Genomic DNA, 21,915 nt, shown 5'->3' on the forward strand with positions numbered 1-21,915 from the left:
GTGGTCCTGGTGAGAGATTTTTGAGTTTCATCAAGGCTTTTTCTGTGTAGTTAATGGCAGTTACAACTTCCCTATTAAGCGTATTTAATGCCTGTGGAACCGTAAGTAATTGAGAAGAAAATTATTCTCATCTGACTTGGAAAACCGAACAAAACACATCCTGCGTTGAGAACACGAGCACCGTGTGGGCTGTGTGTACCGAGGGCGGGATTTGCACATCCTCCTGGGTTGTGTCTCTTCTTCCGGGGAGAATAATGGATCTGTTAACCTCGTCCCAAAGGCTGAAAGATGAGTTGTCTTGACTTTTTACAAATGTTTGTTAAACAAGAAAAAAGCGTATATGTATTTGATGTGAAAGTACGTTATGCATATTGAAGAAAATTTGGGAATAAAAAATGACTAAAGAAAACTCTGTAAGCCGATCCTTCAGAAAGATGACGTTTCGATGCGTTTCCTTTTCTTTGTCTTGTCGTGCTTGTTTTTGGTTCAGACACATTTGGTCCCCAGCTTGGATGATGCCGATTAATGTGAAGATCCCATAGTAGAATTTAACGAAAGATGATAGAACAGTTCTTGAACAAGTGTGCACATGATTCTGTGGAAATGCCAGTACAGTTGATAAGAACGAATGTACCGTTTTGCTAATTCTCACAGAAATTGACCTGTGAAGTTAGTTTTTCCTTTAGTCGGGCATGGGTTAGGTGGTACCCATGAACCAAGCGTGGTGCTGAGTGCTTGGGTTCATGGTGGTGAACAGATTAATTTGACGCTGGGCCAGAGCTAACACTGAAAATGTATTCTTCTTTCTTTATTTTTTTCTGTGTGAGATTTTATTTATTTATTTTTTTACATTTTATTTATTTTTGAGAGAGAGAAAGAGAGAGAGAGAGAGACACACAGAGTGCAAGCAGGGAAGGGGCAGAGAGAGAGAGAATCCGAAGCAGACTCGAGGCTCCGAGGTGTCCGCACAGAGCCCGACATGGGTCTCGAACCCATGAACCGTGAGATCATGACCCAAGCCGAAGTCGGACGCTTAACCGACTGAGCCCCCCAGGAACCCCTGTGAAATTTTATTTTTAAGTAATCTCTACGGCTCAAACTCACAGACCAGACGTCACGAGTACCATGCTGCTCCAGTAAAAAGGGCACATGTTAAAACGACATTCAGAAATCCGGAAACTCACCCTGCCTGTGGGTGAGTCACTTTTTAGGGCGGGAGGTTAGGCTGACAACTTGCTAATTAACTGTCACAGTTTCGATGTTTGCCTACCCTCCCTCTTCTTCCCCTGCTCCTAGTTTGCAGGGCTAGGTCTTTGAAATAAAGGAGTAAATTCATTACCTGGTAAGAAATGGACCCTCCCTCCACTGAAATAACTGTAGTAGTCAATAGGCTAGAAAAATTGTGTTGATATCTACTAGACTGTTGGTGTCAAATCCTCTCCCTGCAGCAAGTAGGAATGTGTGTGTGTGTGTGTAGGTTTGAAAATTGCTATATTACATGACTAATCGGGAAAGTGTTTGGTCTTCTAGTGGATAAAGTTTCCATCTGATTTTATCTTTATTTACATTTATTTAGGTCAGAGCAACCACTTCCATACAATTCAGGCTTTTTTTCCCCCTAAAGGAGAAAGCGACAAACCCCAGCAATCCTGACTGAACAAAGCAAGGACTTGTACCTCCTGTGCTCCACCCCTGCTGTTTCTTAGGCTCACTTCACCTTGAGTCACCAGCACGTAATTTCTCTTTATAAGGCTCAAAATGGTATCCTTAGAGTAGTTCTTTTTGGCTTTAAAAAACAAAACATGGGGCGCCTGGGTGGCTCAGTCGGTTGAGCGTCCGACTTCGGCTCAGGTCACGATCTCGCGGTCCGTGAGTTCGAGCCCCGCGTCGGGCTCTGGGCTGACAGCTCAGAGCCTGGAGCCTGCTTCGGATTCTGGGTCTCCTTCTCTCTCTGCCCCTCCCCCACTAGTGCTGTATCTCTCTCTCTCTTTCTCTCTCTCTCTCTCTCTCTCAAAAACAAACATTTTAAAAAAATACTAAAAAAAAACAAAAACACCTTCTTTTTTTAGGTTTATTTTTATTTATTTTGAGAGCGAGTGAGAGAGAGAGCACATATGCAAGTGGCGGAGGAGCAGAGAGAGAGCGAGAGAGAGAGAGAGAGAATATGAGAGAATTCCAAGCAGGCTCTGCACCGTCAGCACAGAGCCTGACCAGGGCTTGAACCAATGAATCGTGAGATCATGACTTGAGCCAAAACCAAGAGTCAGATGCCTAACCGACTGAGACCCCCGGGCACCCTGAAATAGCATTCTAAGAGATTTTGAAGTGGGAATTGCCTCTTACTTGGTAAATAAATAACTCTGATAATCCTGTCCAAAAAGCTTTAGAGGAAGTTCCTCCTTGGTGCTAATTGTCTAGTGATACTGTTTGCTCAGTAGCAAAGACAGATGGCAGGTCCACAGGTTGCTTGAGTTGTTTCGATTTGTATTAAATAAATAAGATCAGTGTCCCAGTGTCTTTTCTTAATATTTTTTTCCAAATACCGCATGAGTTTGTTCTTGCTGGAAAAAAAAGTGCAGGTACATAGAAGTATATAAAAGTTCTCTGGGGCTCTTGGGTGGCTCAGTCGATTAAGCGTCTGACTTCGGCTCAGGTCAGGATCTCACGGTTCGTGAGTTCGAGCCCCGTGTCGGGCTCTGTGCTGACAGCATAGAGCCTGGAGCCTGCTTGGGATTCTGTGTCTCCCTCTCTCTGCCCCTCCCCAGCTCATGTTTTCTCTCTCTCTCTCTCTCTCTCTCTCTCAAAAATAAATAAACGTTAAAAAAATTAAAAAAAAAAAAAAGGAAACTCCTCTTAACAGTTCAGCTTATTCTTCCGCACATTTTCCTTTGAAAGATTACAATGACAAGTAAGGCTTAAATTCTCTGTGAGACTCCTTCGGTTTCCTTTGGTGTGATGTGACTCCTGGATTTTTTTAATTTGCATTTACATTCACGTAAACGTACCTGTAGAATATGTATGTGGGTGTGTTTACATGCTGTATTGTGTCAACTCTAAGATCCTTTTTTTTCCTGTTTTTTAAAAGTTTATTTTTGAGAGAGCACGTGAGTACGTGCACGTGGGAGGAGCAGACAGAGAAAGAGAAGGAGACAGAATTCCAAGCGGGCTTTGCGCTATCAGCACGGAGCCCGATGGGCTCGAACTCAACTCTGAAACCATGACCGCAGCCAAAATCTGGAGTTGTGTACGCTCAACGGAGCTACCCAGGCACCCCGTTTTTAAAAGCTTTAAGACTCCCTAATATCTTACATGCTAAAGAAAACCTGCTTATTTGTAACTTGAAAATGGCAGCTGGTAAAACCAAATCTGATTTTAGAGATGTTCAAGTGTGTGGTTGGGGGAGTGTTTAGGATTGATGAAGCGTGTTGTGTGCTCTGACTGTGTATCATCTTCTGCCGCTTGCATTTTTCACTTACTACTTCCTGTAAGTCATATATGCCACAATCCAAATGTGTTACATTATTTAGCCGTTTCTTTCTCGAAGAACTTTTAGATTGTTTAGGATGGCAAGCACACAGCGGCAGCGAATATCCCTGCACGTGCCTCTGTCCGTATTCGGGACAGTATGAAGGGGAGAGAACGAGAATTGGAAGGACTGGATGGCAGGGTGTGCACCTTTATGATTTTGGAATCTATCGCTAACTTGTCTTCCAAGAAAACTTCTAACATAACTGTTACCTTCCAAGGTAACCGTGTATACTTAACAGCATCATCCGGGAGCGTGGGTGCCTCTTTGTCCCGGTCTTACCAGCTCTTGATGTTACCTGACTTTTTTTGACCATATCACGGCACAAGTTTTGGTTATGGTTTGGTATGGTTTTGATTGCCATTTTTGTGACTAGTTGATTAAATATGTTGGGATGCTTATTGGCCGCTTTTTTTTTTTTTTCCTGCTGAGTTTCCTGTTCATAAGCTTTAACCCACATTCTTTTCTCATCAGTGATTTTATTTTGGTGACGACTATGTACTAGGATAAAATTTGTAGGCAATACATACTATTTTTAATTTAAAAAAATTTTCTTTTTTTAAAGAGAGAGGGAAAGAGGAAGAGTGCGCAGGATGAGGGGAAGAAGCAGAGAATCCCAAAGAGGCTTCGTGGGGTGGAGCCTGATGAAGGGCTGGAATCCGTGAACCATGAGATCATGACTTGAGCCGAAACCAAGAGTTGGACGCTTAACCGATTGAGCCACCTGGGCTCCCCGAGTGTCCAACTCTTGATTTCGGCTCAGGGGGTGATCCTGGGTTGTGGGATCAAGCCCCGCATTGGGCTCGACACAGTATGGAGCCTGCTTGGAATTCATTCATTCTCTCCCTCCCTCTCCCTCCCTCTCCCTCCCTCTCCCTCCCTCTCCCTCCCTCTCCCTCCCTCTCCCTCTCTCTCTCTCTCTCTCTCTCTCTCTCTCTCTCTCTCTGTCTCTCCCTCTCCTCCACCACCCCTGCCCCTCTCCCCTGCTCCCATGCTCTCTCTCTGAAATGAAGTTAAATAACTATAAAAATGATTGTTGCACAAGTTTTAATATGTGGAGAAGATGTCAGGTGGTACAGTTTGTATGTGTGTGCCTGTTAGCTTGACAGATTGGTTTCTTCTGTAGAAGTTTTAACATAGATATTGGTGTTTGGCTTCATTAAAAACAAACAACTCCGCATAAAGGGTTTCTGCCTTAGACTCTATTAAAATTCAGTATATGAAATAAAACTCTCACCGTAAGATCTGTATCTATCGCAGGTAGTTTGTGACTACCTTAGAGAGCGAAACGGCGTCGTCGGATACCAAAAGTACTTTTTTTTTTGCCAATTCTGATTGTTTTTGTGTTTCTTTTTCTTGCAGAAAAAGATGGCAAAGCCTTTCATCCCACTTACGAAGAAAAACTGAAGCTTGTGGCACTGCATAAGCAGGTTCTTATGGGTCCATATAATCCAGACACTTGTCCTGAGGTTGGATTCTTTGATGTGTTGGGGAATGACAGGAGGTAACGATGTTTTGTTGTATAACGGATTTAGCGACAGTAATGTTGAGTGGAGAGCCAGTTGGTTAAGATGTAGACAGCAGGCTCCTTAGCTTAGAGTCAGACTGAAACAGACATTGCTGCTCGCAGCTTCTGGAATCTTCACGTGTGTGTGTGTTTGGCGTGGAGATGTGTTTGCATAAATAATGTGGAAGAAGTTTACTCCTCTGATTATGAACATAAGACAAGTGCAGCTAAAGTTGATCCTCCCCAAATAACACGAAAAGCAGCCACATAAAGTATACAGTAAGACATGTCCTTGTGGGACGCGCACAGAGTTGTGGCAGAAAAAGAATGCACCGTGGAGCGCGTTCAGTTACGACTAAAATGCGGTGACAGGAGGAGAGGGACTCTTCTGTACCCCTTTGCTAGCGTGGAGAGGACCCGCAGGGCGTTCAGTCCGCGGTTACGGCTGTGAGTTTGGGCCGCGCGTGGCCTAGCTCGTTCAGTCAACCCCGCTTGCTCATTGAAACTGAGGACTTGAGCCTTTCCCTTATGCCAGGGTCCCTCTCCGATTTAGTTCTGATTGAGAATTGCTCGCGCGTAGGCTTATGTGAAGGCACGTTCCGCTCTGTGGCGAGGAGGTGACCTGTCCCGCTTTCCCTCCAGGAGAGAGTGGGCGGCCCTGGGAAATACCTCTAAAGAGGATGCCATGGTAGAGTTTGTCGAGCTCCTGAACAGGTGTTGCCATCTCTTCTCCACGTACGTCGCGTCCCACAAAATCGAGAAGGAGGAGCAAGAAAAGAAAAGGTGAGGTTCGAGGGCACGGCGCGTGTCCTCCTGGTGCGGCCCGGCCCGACGCTGCTGCGTGTGGGGTCTGTCCTCCATCGGGTGCCCACTCCTTAGGGCGGTCGTCCAGCCCCGCTGGTGGGAGCGGCCGATTGCCCTGGGAGTTTGGGGGCTGGGCTGCCACTCTCGCCTGGCTGTCCCTTCCGCAGACACCTCCTCCCCGTCGTGGCGCCGTTCCTCCTCCTGGTCACGCTGAGGTTTTGAGCGAGCTCCCCCGTAACCTGGGCCACCATCCCCACCCTGCACCCCTGGTCCGACTCACCCTTTGCTGCCTTTTCCCTCGGTCTTCTAGAACAGTGTGCTCCGTAGCACGGCTGTCACCCGTGCTACTCGGTCGGCCTTATGGAGACATTCGTATTGGCTCTGGCTCCCAGATGGCCTGTTAGGTATTTGCAGAGGTTGGAGGGGGAGTTGCTGAATACGCTGTTCAGGTTTATGGGGTTTTCTTTCGTGGTTGTGAGTCCAGCAGCATTGCAGTGAACGCGTTTATCTACAGGGTATACTTCCGATGACTTTGATTATCTAAAATTTCTGGGTAATGAAAGTGACACCATAAAACCAGTTTTTCCTCAGATTGTATTTACTTTGGAAACAGTTGGTTCTCTGGTGTTCTACCTTAACCTGAATTGGAAACAACAGAAGAGAAAACAGCCTGATAGGAAGAAGACAGAAACCTTGAAAAATAGGCACAAACACTAGAGAAGGATAGCTGTCAGGGCCACTTAACGTGAAGGTGAACTTCTCCGTCACAGCACAAGGACGTAGACAGCCCTTGTGTCTGTGGTTGTAACCACCGGCTCATCAAGGGACAGCCCTAGGTGCAGTCCGTTCCTGTGTAAGATGATAGGAAATCATTTCGGACGTTTCAGAAGGCACTTATCCAAAAGAAGATTGTTTTTATCCAAAGGACAAGTTTTGATTTTTTAAAAAACGTTCGTTCATTTGCGTATTTATTTATTTACTTGTTTACTTAGATATTTATTTTTAAGTGTTTGTTTATTTTTGAGAGAGCACGTGCAAGCCAGGGAGGGACAGAGAGAAAGGGGGACAGAGGATCCCAAGCGGGTTCTGTGCTGACAGCAGCAAGCCCGATGTGGGGTGCCAGCTCATAAACTGTGAGATCATGACCTGAGCTGAAGTCAGATGCTCAACCGACTGAGCCACTCAGGCGCTCCACATGTTTGTTTATTCTTAAGAGAGCGTGTGCAAGCGGGGGAGGGGCAGAGGGAGAGGGAGACACAGAATCCGAAGCAGACTCCGGGCTCCGGGCTGTTGGCACAGAGCCCAAGGTGGGGCTCGAACTCTTGAACTTCAAGATCATGACCTGAGCTGAAGTTGGAAGTTTAACCAACTGAGCCACCTAGGCGCCCTGTATTTTTCTTTTTAAAACTGTAGTTCTGTCATGAGATCAAGTTCATCTAGCACTCCTTGAAAGCATTTAAGACTAGAGTTCCTCAGTCCAGAAGTCTCGCTCTGGCCTTGGAACATCTTACCCCCTGCCAGCTGTGACCGGTTACAAGTAGGTCATGTTATCGCTATATTTTGAGCCTTGGCTGTGGCTCGGATGTGTTGTTAATCAATTATAGGAGTTTTGGGAGAAAAGCGGGGTGACCCAAGCAGTTGTCATGGTAAGACCAAGAAGTGTGGTGTCTTCTCAGATCCTCAGAGGTCTTCTGTGTCCCGTCCTCAGCCACCCTGCCGTCCACACCGCGGGTAGCCAGAGAGGCACCAGGGGAGGGCCAGAGCTGGATGGGGCAGCACCTGCATTTCCTGCTGTTCTTTTTCTCTTTTATGTTCAAAGCTTTGTAACTTATTTTTTTAAATAAATTTAAAAAAAAAATTTTTTTTTTCAACGTTTACTCATTTTGGGGACAGAGAGAGACAGAGCATGAACGGGGAAGGGGCAGAGAGAGAGGGAGACACAGAATGGGAAGCAGGCTCCAGGCTCTGAGCCATCAGCCCAGAGCCCAACGCGGGGCTCGAACTCACGGACCGCGAGATCGTGACCTGGCTGAAGTCGGACGCTTAACCGACTGCGCCACCCAGGCGCCCCTAAATAAATTTTTTTAAACGTTTGTTAATTTTTGAGAGAGAGAGAGACACACGCAGAGCGTGAAGGAGGGAGGGGCAGAGAGAGGGAGGAGACCCAGAATCCGAAGGAGGCTCCAGGCTCCGAGCTGTCAGCACAGAGCCCATCGCTGGGCTCGAACTCATGAACCGTGAGATCGTGACCTGAGTTGAAGTCAGACACTTAACCCACTGAGCCACCCAGGCGCCCCTTATTTTAATTTTAAGTAGGCTCCACCGCAACGTGGGCCTTGAACTCACAACCCTGAGATTAAGAGTCTCATGCTCTACCGACTAAGCCAGTGGGCGTCTGAAAGCTTTGATATTTTTTAAACTCAGAAGTAACCTACAGATCTGTGCCCTATAAATGTTTTTCATTAGCAACACGTAAAGCACAGGCCAGAGCCCTGTCCCCGCTTTGCTGTCAGTGCCGTCTTCTCTCCGCAGACGGTAACGGACCCAGGAAGGCGTCCTTTGTATTTGCCTGCTCTTCGCATTACACGAGCAGAGTAAACATCAGTACGTTCGGCCACGACTCGTAGTTTTGTGGCTCCGTGGCACTAGAGGGGCAATGTTCACTTCTGTACTGGTGTCGAGAGCACCGTGCCGGGCTGGGAGGCCGCCAGGCTGGGAAACCTTTGGGCTGTGGGCGTATGGTAGTGATTGCAGTGGTGTCTTCCCGACGGACACCTCTCTGTGCTGCCCGGTGGCCGATGTCCCTGCCGTGGTCCTGCGTGCGGTGACGTGGGCTCCGGAGGGGAGATGGCTCCTGGCGGAGCGCGCACGTTTTGCAGTGTGAGAAGACCACCACGTCCTCTCGGGGCTGAGTCCGTGGTCACTGGGAAAGACGGCCTTGGTTATTTTGAAGCGGGAGCCCTCGTGCGGCGCTCATGGTGTCTGTCCTCCCTGTCCTCCCCCGTAGGAAGGAGGAGGAGGAGCGAAGGCGGCGGGAAGAAGAGGAGCGAGAGCGAGTGCAGAAGGAGGAGGAGAAGCGCAGGAGAGAGGAGGAGGAGCGGCTTCGGCGGGAGGAGGAAGAGCGGCGGCGGCTGGAGGAGGAGCGGCTGCGGCTGGAACAGCAGAAGTGAGCCCCCTGTGCCCGCCGTCCGCTCGCTCTGTCTCCGGGTCCCCGTGACCTTGTCTTGCTTCCCTGCTTGTGCGTCTGCTTTGCCCTCTCTGGGTGTTCGTGCATCCGCCAGACCGGCCAGAGTCCGAGAGGCCCAGAGACACGGGCCCGGGACAGAGAATCCGGGCGGTGCGGCCCGTGGCAGGTGCCGTTCTGAGTACGGGGTTTGGGACCCGAAACCGTCTCCTGTTCGGGGCGGTGAGCGCAGCCGTCTCCCAGGGGACCGGCTCTTGCAGAGGGAGCTCTGGGTACAGGCAGGAAGGGCTTAACACTGCAGACGTCGGGGAAGGTCTGCAGAGAACGTGAGGGTCCGCTGATGTCTCGTTATTTCTCGTTGTTCCTCGGAAAGGCGTCGGGCTAGTCCCCGACCCACCCCGGGCCTCGTTCCGCTTTGGAGAGAGACTAGGAGTACACCGCTCTGGGGGCGGCCATGCCCAGTGTCATTGTGACATTCTGCTTTATCTGTCATTGGCCTGTTGAGGTCTTTGTGGAGTTGGTCACATAACTGAGTTAAGCATGTGGAGCCTGTCTGGAAGAACACGACAGACATTTATAGTAACAGGTGGGCCCGGATACCGTTTTCCGTGTTCTCCTTTAAGGCGGGCTTAAAATTTTTTTTTTTAATGTTTGTTTATTTTTGAGAGAAAGACAGAGTGCGAGCGGGGGAGGGGCAGAGAGGGAGACACAGAATCCGAAGTGGCGCTGACAGCTCAGAGCCTGACACGGGGCTCGAGCCCACGAACCATGAGATCAACGGCCTGAGCCGCAGTCGGCCACTTAACAGACTGAGCCACTCGGTGCCCCGAGGCGGGCTTTAAATTAAATGCAAGAGACCCTCAGGTTTTCACTGGCTTTCTTTCCACGTCCCAGGGCCCCTCGCATCCTCTTCTAGTCACTCTTCTGCCCCTCGCTGCTCCTCCTCTATTCAGGTCGAGAAGCCGCGGCCCACGGTTCAGTGTCTCCCCTCTGGCCTAGAGGCCAGTCCCCCTCTGACAGCGGCCGGGTCCGAGAGGCCTGCCGGGACTTGAACCCCGGCCCCGGCCGCTCCGTTGGCGTGATCTCGGGCACGTCCCTGGACGCCGCGCCCCGCTTCTCGGCCTCGCCCCCGCCGGGGTGCTGAGCGCCGGGCGGCCTCGCACGGGAACGCTCGGGCCGAGGGGCGCGCGCCGGGGGCCGCGGGGTCCGTCGTCGCAGCGGTGGCGCCGGGTCCGGTGGCGCGTAGTACCCTCCGCGTCCGTGCCGGCTCTTCCTCGGAGAGCCTCCCGATGGACCCGAGGCCGAGCGTGTTTCCCGAGACCTTTCCTCTGGGCCCGGGATCCGGGCCGACGGGTCCGCGTCGGCCGCCCGGAGCCTTCGAGGGGCGACGGCCGGTCGGGACGGAGAGCGGGGACGCGCGGCCCGGCGCGGCGGCCGTGGTGCGACCGGCGGGCGTTCTCCGCGTTTTGCAGGCAGCAGATCATGGCGGCGCTGAACTCGCAGACGGCCGCGCAGTTCCGGCAGTACGCGGCGCAGCAGTACCCGGGCAGCTCGGAGCAGCAGCAGCTCCTGGTGCGCCAGCTGCAGGAGCAGCACTACCAGCAGTACATGCAGCAGCTGTACCAGGCGCAGCTGGCCCAGCAGCAGGTGCGCCCGGGGCTGGGGGGGGGGGTGGTGGTGGTGAGGGGAGCGGGGGGAGGGCAGTGTCTCCCAGGGCGGCCCTGGCAGGCGGGGGTCACGGGCCGGACCACCGCCCGCGGAAGGACCGTCCCCGGAGGCCGTCGGCTGATCCGGCAGAGCCGGGCTGGCCGCGTTGACGGCAGCGGCAGGTGCCGTGGCCGCCGGTGCTCCTCCGGCTCCCTGCCCCATGCAGGAGGGGAGAGGCGCAGCAGTGGGGCGGGGGGGGGGGGGGGGGGGGTTGTCACATGACACTCGGATCCTGTCCCGGCTCTGCTCTGCCGTTGTCTTGTTGCCTCTCAGATGCGTCGCCTGCCGTCTGAGTTTCCCGCCCTTTCCCCTGGTCCGCAAGAAGGCGATGAAAGTCCCGGTGCCTGTCCCGTTCCCCTCACAGAGCGAGCTGCCACGTGAAAGTGTCTGGTGCCTCCAGCAGAGGGCCGGTCTGACACTCGCGTTGCCCATCGGGCCGAGGCGTGACTGCCTCTGGAGTTAACCTGGCCGGCTTTACTCATGGAGTTTTCGCTCCTAAAGCACCCGTTGCCGGTCCAAAAGTCAGAGCGAGGAGAACGTGGGGCGCGGCGGTGGCTCTGCGTTCCTCGTCATCTTGCCAGCCTCTTTAAGTTCTTTGAAAATTCACTCCTCGCTTCAAGTACCTCTTCCCTGGGGTCTTCAGCGTTACTGAGAGGGAAAAGGCAGATTTTTGTCGTTCGTGAGAGGATGAAAACGACGTTCACCTAGTTTATTCAAGACAATAAGTGGGAATTCCAAGGGGTTTCTCTGCTGTCCTCGAAAGCCCGTGTCTTATTTTAGCCTGCCACCCCTGTCCCTGCTTCTGTGACGGGCCTCGAGGTAGTTTTTCAGCAGGGTGGCTCACACGCCCCGTCCTGTTTAGAGGTTGCTGTCGTTTAAATAAGAGAACAGAATCTTGCAGTCAAGAACCTTGCAAATCAAGATACCTGCAAACCAAGAATCTTGGAAAGAGAACCAGAAAGAACTGGAATCCGTAATTTGGATTACCGTGATCGACCATATTGGATGTCATTGGGAATGGAGAAGGAAAGGGGTTGGGGAAGGATCAGAGGAAACCTCAGCCCTCATAAAGTGTTAATTTTCTTTATAAATACTGAGCAAAGTGACAGAATGCTAAGACTTGTTCGTGTGGAGGTGTAGTTACGTGGGTGATTGTTCCTATACCTTCCTGTGCTTTTAAAACTTCCCAAAGTACAGATGAGAGATGATATAAAGAAAGAGGTATGGTCTGTTCTACATGATAGTTAGAATCCGTTGGTGAACAGTGGGATCCCCAAGGGGGTTCGCTCTGCTGGAGGAATTCAAGCGTGGCCTCCTGGACAGCGACCGTGTGAGCCGGGCCTGCTGATCACCAACAGAAATGCTTTCTTTTGCTTGCCTGTCGTTCACTGAATGTTCTGGGTTTGCCCACTTGGGTTGGTTGCATGCTCTTTTTCTGGACGCTGGTACTCTTTCTGGAGACTGATGGGGAAAGACTGAGAATCCGGGCCCCGGAAGAAGGTATTTTGAAGTCTTCCGTGTATCACTCGCCTGCGTTAGCACCGGAGAAAGTGTCGCTGTTCGTTGAAGTAGTCGGTTTGCAGGTGACACGTTAAATGTAAATACAGATACGCTAAACTGCGTCACTGTCCTGAACCGTGAGATTACCGACGCTTTTTCCCCTGTGCTTTATTTTCTACTTTCATAAACATACGCTTACTTATGACCTCTTGTTTTAGTTTAAAGTTACTTAAATGCCCGAGGGCTCACCAACACTAAAACAGATGAATTTTGTAATTTCACAATGAAATGTCTTAGCAGCGCAAATTACAATTACTTACCACTCTGTGGATGAACCTTACAGAAATAATGTTTAGTAAAAGATGCCAGACACAAAAAAGAGCATTTATTATACGTTCCAAGTGGATAATGTTGACACACAGGCAAAGCACATCTGCAGTGTTCTAGGTGAGGCTGGTCATAGCGCTTACAGCGGGGGAGGGGGAGGGAAGGCCCGGAAGGGAGCTTTTACCAATGATAGTTTCTGCCTTTGTGAGTTTTCCTTCGTGATCATTTATTTCTACCCAGTGTAATTTTCCTGATTCAGATTGTAGGTTTCTGAATCTGATCAAGATCTTCTGTCCGTTTTAAGAACAAATGTTACTGTGTTCAGTGTTTACCTTCGGTTGTATTTGGGGTTGATTATTTCTCTCTATTTTAATTTTTCCTGGTCAGTTTTTTCTAGTGATCCTCAGGTCACGCAAACGTGACCTTCCGTTGCAGGTTTTGTCCATGATAATTTGGATCGTTTTTAGCTTTTACTCCAGTGTCACATCTGTAATGTTCATCACAGATGGGATACAGTGGATGAAGTCTATTAGTAATTTCTTGGAGCAAAGTGCTTTGGTAGGACCCAGACATGGGCCAGAGTCTGCCCCAGGGCTCACGTGTGGTATGCTGGCCCGGTCAGCGGATATTCACTCTTTCTCCACTCGCAGGCGGCGCTCCAGAAGCAGCAGGAGGTAGCCGTTGGGGGAGCCGCTTTGCCTACGCCGGCAAAGGTGAATGCAGCTGTGCCGAGTGATAGGACGTCGGTTAACGGACAGGCCAAAGCCCACACGGACAGCTCTGAGAAAGACCTCGAACCAGAAGCTGCAGAAGAAGCCGTGGAGAATGGACCAAAAGGTATGGTTTGGCCTCTGTGTTGATCTGTCCAGAGGTCGTAATTGAGTTCATGGAAGGCACGTCGGGAGTCCGGCTAACTAGCTTCGGAGAGCAGTTACCTATTTGTGAGAGTTGGATGCTTTTTTACCCTTTACGTCAGAATCTGATGCTTCTGGTGACCATTAGGACAGCATGGAAGGAAGGGCAGGTCGGATGTCTTTTGGACACTTGGGGTTGTGTGTTGGTTATCTGCTGCTGTGTAACAAATAAGACCCAAATTTCGCAGCTCACGGGTAACCAGTGGTCGTCGTCTCACACGGTGGGTGAGGGATTACGGGGGGTTCAGGAACGGAGGCGCGGCTCAGCCAAGCGGTGGTCATCCTGGTCCCATGGGTCAGGATGCTGCCAGGGGGCAGAGGTTCTGCCCAGGGTGGTTCCTTCTCCCGACCGGCAAGTCGGGGCTGGCTCTTGGCGGGAGACCTCGGTTCCTTGCCCCGTGAAGCCTCTCCTCCAGGGAACACGGTCCAAGAGATCAACGCAGAGGTGGCACGTCTCTTACATTCTGACTTTGGAAATCACGTGTCCGCGCTTCTGCTGTATTCTCTTGGTCCCACATACCGGGCCCGGGACATGGTGGCTGGCGACCTCCCAAGTGCGTGAGTCCCCAGAGGTGAGGCTCACGGGGTGGGGTGCGTCTCGGAGGCTGCCTGTCACGTGTTACCTGTGGTTTTGAAACTGGAGTACCGCGGTCGTAGGTGGAGAGTGTGTGATGAGGGGACTGTGACCTAGTCACAGAGGTCAGCAGAGGCTTCCTGGGGAAGAGACGACTGAGCCGCGAGAGCCGAAGCCAGAGTAGGAGCTAACTGAGGAAGGAAGGGAGAGCGTGTCAGGGACACGGCCTGGGCGGTGGTGTGGTTCACAAGAAAGGCGGTTTCAGACATCTGCCTTGTCTTGTTAGAGTAACAGAAAACAGCTTGGAAAAGACCTGATATCCTGTGGCTTAACCCGTCTTCTTTTTTTCCCTGTAAGAGTTTATCAGTTTTTTGTTTTTGTTTTTTTTCAAGTAATCTCTACACCCGATGTGGGGCTCGAACTCACAATCCCAAGATCAAGAGTCGGATGCTCTACCGACTGAGCCAGTCAGGCGCCCCACGTTTGTCAGTATTTTCAAATGAACCTTTGTCAAAGGTTCTGTGACCACATCTGGAAAACCTGAGTAGTCTGGTGCACATAAACGCTGCTCAGCGACAAGACTTAATCCTCTCTGTTCAGTCCCTAGTGGGGCCAGTCCTGTCCGAGTTTTTCTGTTTCTTTGAGCTCCTTTAGAATAGCCCCTAGAACTTGACTTCAGAGGTCAAGAGTGTTGTTGTTGTTGTTGTTTTTGTTTGTTTGTTTTTGACAGAGTGATTGAAGTCAAAGCCCGGTTTTCTTTGTCCAGATCCAAAAGTGAATTTATTCCTAAATCCAGATCTCCCTTCTTTTTCTTCTTTTTTTTTTTTTAATTTTTTTTTTTAATGTTTATGTTTATTTTTGAGACAGAGAGAGACAGAGCATGAATGGGGGAGGGGCAGAGAGAGAGGGAGACACAGAATCGGAAGTGGGCTCCAGGCTCTGAGCCATCAGCCCAGAGCCTGACGCGGGGCTCGAACTCACGGACCGCGAGATCATGACCTGAGCCGAAGTCGGACGCTCAACTGACTGAGCCACCCAGGCGCCCCATCTTCTTTTTTTTTTTTAAGTTTGTTTATTTTGAGAGAGAACGTGTGTGCACATGAGTGGGGGAGGGGCAGAGAGAGAGAGGGAGAGAGAGAATCCCAAGCAGACTCCACACTGCCAGTGTAGAGCCCAACATAGGGCTCGAACCCATGAACTGTGAGATCATGACCTGAGCTGGTCAAGAGCTGGATGCGTAACCGACTGAGCCATCCGGGGCCCCCGGGTCTCCCTTCTTTATTAGAATATTTTCCTGGGTCCAGCTACAAGTTTTCCAGGGTCAGTCTTAAATCCCCATACGTAATCGGAGTGTTGGAAAAAAAGAAAAAAAATCACTTCTTAGATTGTGGATTGCATTTGTCCCCTGAAGTGGTGTGGTGGCCTCTGGATAGCTGGTGACATTGGCAGATGTAGCCAGTGGGGGGGAGGCTTCCACGGGAAACCCGTATGTTCCTCGGAGTCCTCAACCCCAAGTACAACTGAGGTAGACCAGATGGCCCTTGGTGCACCTGCCTGGAGCGGGCAGGGGCAGTGTGCGGGTTCGGTGCCTGCAGGTGAAGGCTCGTCCTCTTCAGCGTGTGTCATTCCTGCATTCCTGTTGTTTTTAGAATCTCTTCCAGTAATAGCAGCTCCGTCCATGTGGACACGACCCCAGATCAAAGACTTCAAAGAGAAGATTCGGCAGGACGCGGACTCCGTGATTACAGTGGGCCGAGGGGAAGTGGTCACCGTTCGCGTCCCCACCCACGAAGAGGGATCGTATCTCTTTTGGGAATTTGCTACAGACAATTATGACATTGGATTTGGGGTGTACTTTGAATGGACAGACTCTCCAAACACTGCTGTCAGCGTGCACGTCAGCGAGTCCAGTGACGACGACGAGGAAGAGGAAGGTAAGGCTGTGGGTCCGCAGTGGCAGGTGCCGAGGGGGGTGGGGGCTGTCACGCATCAGCCCGCCTCGTGCTTCTTGGTTAACACTTTTGCGACAGGGATTCGTGTCTTCATTAGTGTGACCTTAGCCACAAAGGCTGAGGGACGGGCCAGCCTCCCGGAAGGGACTGGGGCCTGAACAGGACATTGTTGTAGTGCCCAGCAGGGCTCTCTGGCAGGGGGCCGTTTTATTGCCTCCTGAATAGTGTTTTACTTTGAGCATTTTGTGTTGAAAAGCCAAATGTGCAAGATGATTCTGAAAATTTTTTAAAGAGTAAGCAAGAAATTCTGCCAACTCTGGAATTTACTTAAATTTACATTTCTGATCATTCGCTTTTTTGATTTTACTCTTAAGACTTTGTTTTTACATAGATACAGAAGCTCATGCCAGAATATCGTAGCTAAAGAAAAATTTCAGCCATTCCCCATTTTGCAGGAAAGTAATTTTTTATTTTCTCTAAGTAAGCAAAACGGAGTGTTTCCAAGAGCAGTGTAAACTCTCTCGTCTGGGAGGTAGGTTATAAGATACACGCTTACTAATTGAGAAGATGGTCTCCTTGGTTTTGTTTGCATGGAAGTGAGAGCCCGGGGCTTGTGCGCGTACCAGTTGGGCGCTTGGGTCCGTATGTCAGCTCGGTGGAGGGCGGCATGGGAGGAATGTCCTGACCGTGACAGTGGAGAGGCACCTCCTCCGTCCTGGGGCCCAGCTCACCTTTCGGCTGACTTGTGAACAGACCGTTTGTCCTGGAGAGGGCTGGCGGTGTTTCACAGAGATCCCGCTGGGGTAGATTAAAAGAGGTAGTTGTAGGGAGGCTAAAAGTTGAGTCGGCTTTCGAGGTGGGCAGTGGGACCGCATCACCGCACGTGCGCACGCCTGGCCCTCAGGTCACTTACGGAAACACACGCGTGGGCCCCGGGCCTGGAGGGGGAGCTCTGTCTTCACGTGGCATTCTGTCCGCAGCGGCCTTGTCTCGGGGCGGAGGGGGGCAGCAGCAAGAGAAAGCATTGCCCGTGCACGCTGCTGCCTGCACCAGAAGGACGGGCATCGCAGGAGTCTGGGAAGGGGAGCTTGTGTGCAGACGGTCGTGATTCTGAAGGGCTTTGTGAATCCGAGAGAGGCATTCTCGGTTCGGAAGGAGACAGATTTCTCCAGGCCTGCCTGCTGGAGCCTCTCAGAGGGAGGCTGCTTCCCGGTGTGAGCCCTCCGCTGAGTCGTTTGGGGGCTCTCGATTTTGGGAAGGGCGCTGGTAAAAAGGGCTGGGGTCCGGTGCCTGTCCAGAGGTGGGACCGTGACCCCGGACCTTTGCCCTAGCATTCGGTGCCCCTCGGGTGGGAATGGAGTCCCCGGTGCCTGTGCTGTTCCTAGTCATGAGATGGTTGCCATCTGCAGCTAATCCATTCGTCCCTCTGTGTGGACAGAGACCGCAGTGAGGATTTCCGGCTCCCGGGAGATGTTTGCCAGGAGAGAGCCTGTCTCCTTTGGGTGATGAGCTCCCAGGCCGCGTTTGTCCGCGTGCCCCCTTGCAAAGGCCACTGCGCTTTTGATGGGGGTCCTCGTAGCTTGGTTTAAGGGGGAAGGGCAGGCCAGTCCTCCCGTTCGTTGTCTTGGTTTTTCTCCACTCGGGCTTGAAAGCCAGAGGGGTTGGTTTCCTCTGTGGCCGGTAACTCCTTCCTGTCCAGATTCGTCACTGGCATTAGTGTTGCCAGGTCCTGAGTCTTTGCTTAACTGACGAAAGGTGCACTGCTCATGTATCCCAGCGGCCTCCAGTTTTATAGGTTTTGGACAGAATCGGGATCCTGGGTTAATGGACCAATAATCCATGGGTATCCTTATAGGCAAGGGTTTGCGTTTTGTTTTGTTTTTTTTTTTTTATTATTATTTTTAACATTTATTTATTTTTGAGACAGAGACAGAGCATGAATGGGGGAGGGGCAGAGAGAGGGAGACACAGAATCTGAAACGGGTTCCAGGCTCTGAGCTGTCAGCACAGAGCCCGACGCGGGGCTCGAACTCACGGACCGTGAGATCATGACCTGAGCCGAAGTCGGCCGCTTAACCAACTGAGCCACCCAGGCGCCCTAAGGGTTTTGCATTTTGTTTTTTGTGTTTTTTTTGTTTTTTTTTAATTTTTTTTTCAACGTTTATTTATTTTTGGGACAGAGAGAGACAGAGCATGAACAGGGGAGGGGCAGAGAGAGAGAGGGAGACACAGAATCGGAAACAGGCTCCAGGCTCTGAGCCATCAGCCCAGAGCCCGACGCGGGGCTCGAACTCACGGACCGCGAGATCGTGACCTGGCTGAAGTCGGACGCTTAACCGACTGCGCCACCCAGGCGCCCCTGCATTTTGAATGACTCTGTATTTCCCATTTGCAAACACTTCAGTATTGCTGCGATAAAGCAAATTGGATTTGGGCCTATTTTATCAGAGTGTCGTTTGCTCTTTTTTTTTTTTCAATTTTTTATCTTAAAACAGTCTTAGACTTACAGAGAAAAGTTGCAGATAGTACAAAGAGTTCCTGTATATGCGCACCCAGCTTCCCCTGTTGCTAGCATCCGTGTTGTACTGTGGTACGTTCATCGTCACCGATGGACCCATGTGGCTACGTCGTCATGAGCTCAAGGCCGTTATGTATTCAGATTTCCCTAGTTTTTGTCTAATGTTCCAGGATCCCATCCGGGATGCCGCATTACATTGAGTCACCCTGTCTCATTCAGTTCCTCTGGACCGGAAGACTTTCTCAGACTTGCCTGGTTTAAATTCCTGACGACAGCCCTTGCGCGGTTAACTGCCGTGGCCGGAATTCACCGTGCCGAGTTAGGAACCTGCATGTTCCTCTGACCTGCTTTCCCGACAGTGTTTATGTTCAATACGTGAAACCGATTTTAAGCTGGTTTGACGTTGTTCTCGCTCGCTCTTTTTTCCTAACCTCATCTCGTTACAGTTCGGGAACTATTCCCAGGGGCAAACCCAGAACCAGAGCTCGTGTTTTGCCACTGGGATCATCCCTGGGTCACACGGGCCTGTGATGACAGTAATGGGCTTTCAGAGTATCTCTCGGTGCCTACCTCTACTGTGGCTTCCCCATTTTACTCTTTATATCTAAGATCGACAGAAGGTAACAGTCCTTCGGTCCCCCTTCCCGAAACGGGGTTTTCATATTGTCGAGGAGGGAGAGAACGAGGGGTTCGTTTCCCTTGGTGTTGCTCGGACAGCGAGATGCCGCCCACCTGGAGGAAGAGGAGGCTGGCTGGGTGCGGACAGGGAGGGAGGAGCGGGGCTCCGAAGCGGGAGCGGTTGTCGGAGTCCAGGGGGAGAGAGGGCGCCGGCCGTCCGCATCCCGCGATTGTGGCTGCTCAGGGAGAGGAGTGAGCGAACCAAGGAAGGCGGGAATAAGCCCGCGTGCGAAAGTCACAGATGGCTCCGGAGAGTTCCCGACGAGCAGTTTCTCGAAGGATGGGGTTTCGGTGCTGGACGCACGTGGCTTTCCCGGACCCGTTCACTGACGTGCCTCCGTTCTTTCCCACAGAGAACGTCAGCAGTGAGGAGAAAGCCAGAAAGAACGCCACCAAGCCCCTGCTGGACGAGGTCGTGCCTGTGTACCGGCGGGACTGTCACGAGGAGGTGTATGCCGGCAGCCACCAATACCCAGGGAGAGGAGTCTACCTCCTCAAGTTTGACAACTCCTACTCTTTGTGGAGGTCAAAGTCGGTCTACTACAGAGTCTATTATACTAGATAAAGATGGTGTCGCAGAGTCTGGAGTCTAGGGTTGGGCAGAAGATTGCACTTGGTTCGGAATTTCCTTTGACTTTTGTGGAGCATTGCAGTCAGCGTCTCCCCTTTTGATTTTGGTCTGATGGTCCGTGAACTCTCGTCGGGACTCAGGGTTTCCTTGAGACTCTAGCATTAATCCTCTGGGGTTAGAGGGAGTCCTCGGACCCGTCTGGCCCTTGGGTGCCGACCGGCAGGGTCGCTAGTGGATGCAGAAGTTACATGAGCTACGTGTGAAATCTATAAGGTCTCCGAAATAAAACCTCCCCACGTTGACCCCACCCGGCTGACGGTGAGTCCATTGCTGCCCGCTGCATGCGGTTGACGAGAGCCCGTGGTCACGGTGACCTCGGATCGGAAATCCTTACGTTCGCAGTCTGCCTGAGGTGCAGCTGACTTGGACGAAGGTCATCGTTTTGAAATGAAGGTCATCGTTTTGAAAACTTACAGACTCAAGACCCCACAGGTTATAATAGAAAAGTTGCCTCGATTCGCTTTTGTTCTGAACGACCCAGATTGTCTTTGCATTGAGTACGCCGTCTAGTTCAGAGGCCTATTACAGAGAATTATTTTCCGAGATAATCTTAAGAACGTTCAAAGCCGATTGGCAATTGAACCGTCAAGACACACAACACCTCAGAGGTCCATGTTGTTAGCAGGCCTCTGCAAACTCGGGTCCTTTTCTCTCCCTCCGGGACTCCCCCCTACCGGTGACAAAGCAGAATTCATTCATTTTTGTCTCGATTTGGCTTTGTAGAGCATCTCAAATTGAACCTGTTTTCTACACGAGCATATAGTTAGGGGGTTTTGTAAACTCAAATTGACACCTACTGAATTAAAGTATGTAAAATCACTTCAGTACAATTGAGTGTATGGGGAATAACGTTGCACTACAAGGAAATCACTGCCAGAGACAGTCTGTTTTCCTTTCCTGTGTTCATGCTTAGGCACGAACCCTACCCAGTTCCGGTGGGGAATTGCGTACTGGAGAGAATTGGAAAAACAGATGCCCATGCTTAAATTGTTCTATAGCTTTAATCTGCATTATGTCTTTGTAGATGGGAAGAGGACACCTTCGTGTCCCTTACCGAGAACATACATGGATAAACAGCTGCAAGTTGGTAGAAGTGACGGACTAGCGTAGAGATTCTTGTTTTCAGGAGGGAGGGTGGTGTAGATAGAACGTGACCGAGACGGCACTACACACGAAACGTTACTGGATGTTGTTACTGAAATACTTAGATTTTTAGATTTTTAAAACTTCAGATCTTAAATCACTTCTTGTAGGAGGGTCTCCGTTGATTAAGCTGCGTTCTCTACAGTTCACTACACGAGGGGCTGTTTGTCGTGTGTGCGTTTCTTTTCTGGTTTTTAATACCTGGTTTTGTACATACCTAACCCTCTTCTCTTTTGGTTATTCGGAAACTGGATTATTTTCTCCTCTGAGCAGTGCTTGATTTGTGTTCTTTAATTTGGATTCACTGGTTCCAGCTCAAAGATGTCCACACCGTTCTGTCCAGAACACGTTCAGGCTGTCCATGCGCGTGCGCGTACGTACGGTAGAGGAACCATGGGGTTAGGCGCTTCTTGGCTTTTTTTTTTTTTAACGAGAAAATATTGTATTTAAAATGTAAAATAAACTTTTAAAAAGCAGGCACTAATATATATTTCTTCCAGCCTTTGAGTACAGATTTGTTCTTGCCCATGTTAAGATAAATCGTCTTCTGAAAAGACCCTCGTTCTCGGGAGCAGTTTATGTCACTTTACGTAGCGGTGGTTCGTCATGTGCTCACGTCAGAACATTTTTGGTTTTAGACTTTTCTATTGCCTTTGGCTGTTGATTAGTACAGTACAAGTGCGATTTCAAAAAGATCTTGAAAATAATATATTTAATCAATTAAAATGTTTATCTGTAACCCGTTGACGTTTCATTGATACCGTTACTCTTGGAAGCGTTAGTTCCGTATTGCCTCATTTTAGACGGACCAGAAGAGATGTTCTAAATGATCTTTCCTGTTTTAAGAAGTTAAAAACCAACAACAAACTATTTCTGACTGATTATTGATAGTTTTTGCCATGAATTATCCCGGTGAGTGAAAATAGATTTTGAACTTTCCAGACTTATGA

The 21,915-nt window shown here is 50.4% G+C and overlaps 1 protein-coding gene across 2 annotated transcripts in view; it reads left to right on the forward strand.

Annotated features, from left to right (window-relative positions):
• Window positions 1-21,704, forward strand: part of ACBD3 (acyl-CoA binding domain containing 3) — a 33,507-nt gene extending 11,803 nt beyond the window's left edge. The window contains exons 2-8 of one of the 2 annotated variants that reach the window (XM_086694199.1): window positions 4,889-5,030; window positions 5,676-5,816; window positions 8,845-9,003; window positions 10,494-10,668; window positions 13,206-13,392; window positions 15,693-15,977; window positions 19,545-21,704. In XM_086694199.1, the coding sequence (XP_086550325.1) occupies window positions 4,889-5,030; window positions 5,676-5,816; window positions 8,845-9,003; window positions 10,494-10,668; window positions 13,206-13,392; window positions 15,693-15,977; window positions 19,545-19,756 (1,301 nt within the window). In that variant the 3' untranslated portion in view covers window positions 19,757-21,704. Of the gene's footprint in view, window positions 1-4,888; window positions 5,031-5,675; window positions 5,817-8,844; window positions 9,004-10,493; window positions 10,669-13,205; window positions 13,393-15,692; window positions 15,978-19,544 lie in introns of those variants that run through there. The other variant, XM_086694200.1, reaches the window with a different exon arrangement.
• The last annotated feature ends 211 nt before the right edge of the window (window positions 21,705-21,915 follow it).

This window comes from Puma concolor, chromosome E4, assembly GCF_028749965.1.
Source record: "Puma concolor isolate L17-30 chromosome E4, mPumCon1.1.hap2, whole genome shotgun sequence".
Lineage (NCBI taxonomy): Eukaryota > Metazoa > Chordata > Mammalia > Carnivora > Felidae > Puma > Puma concolor.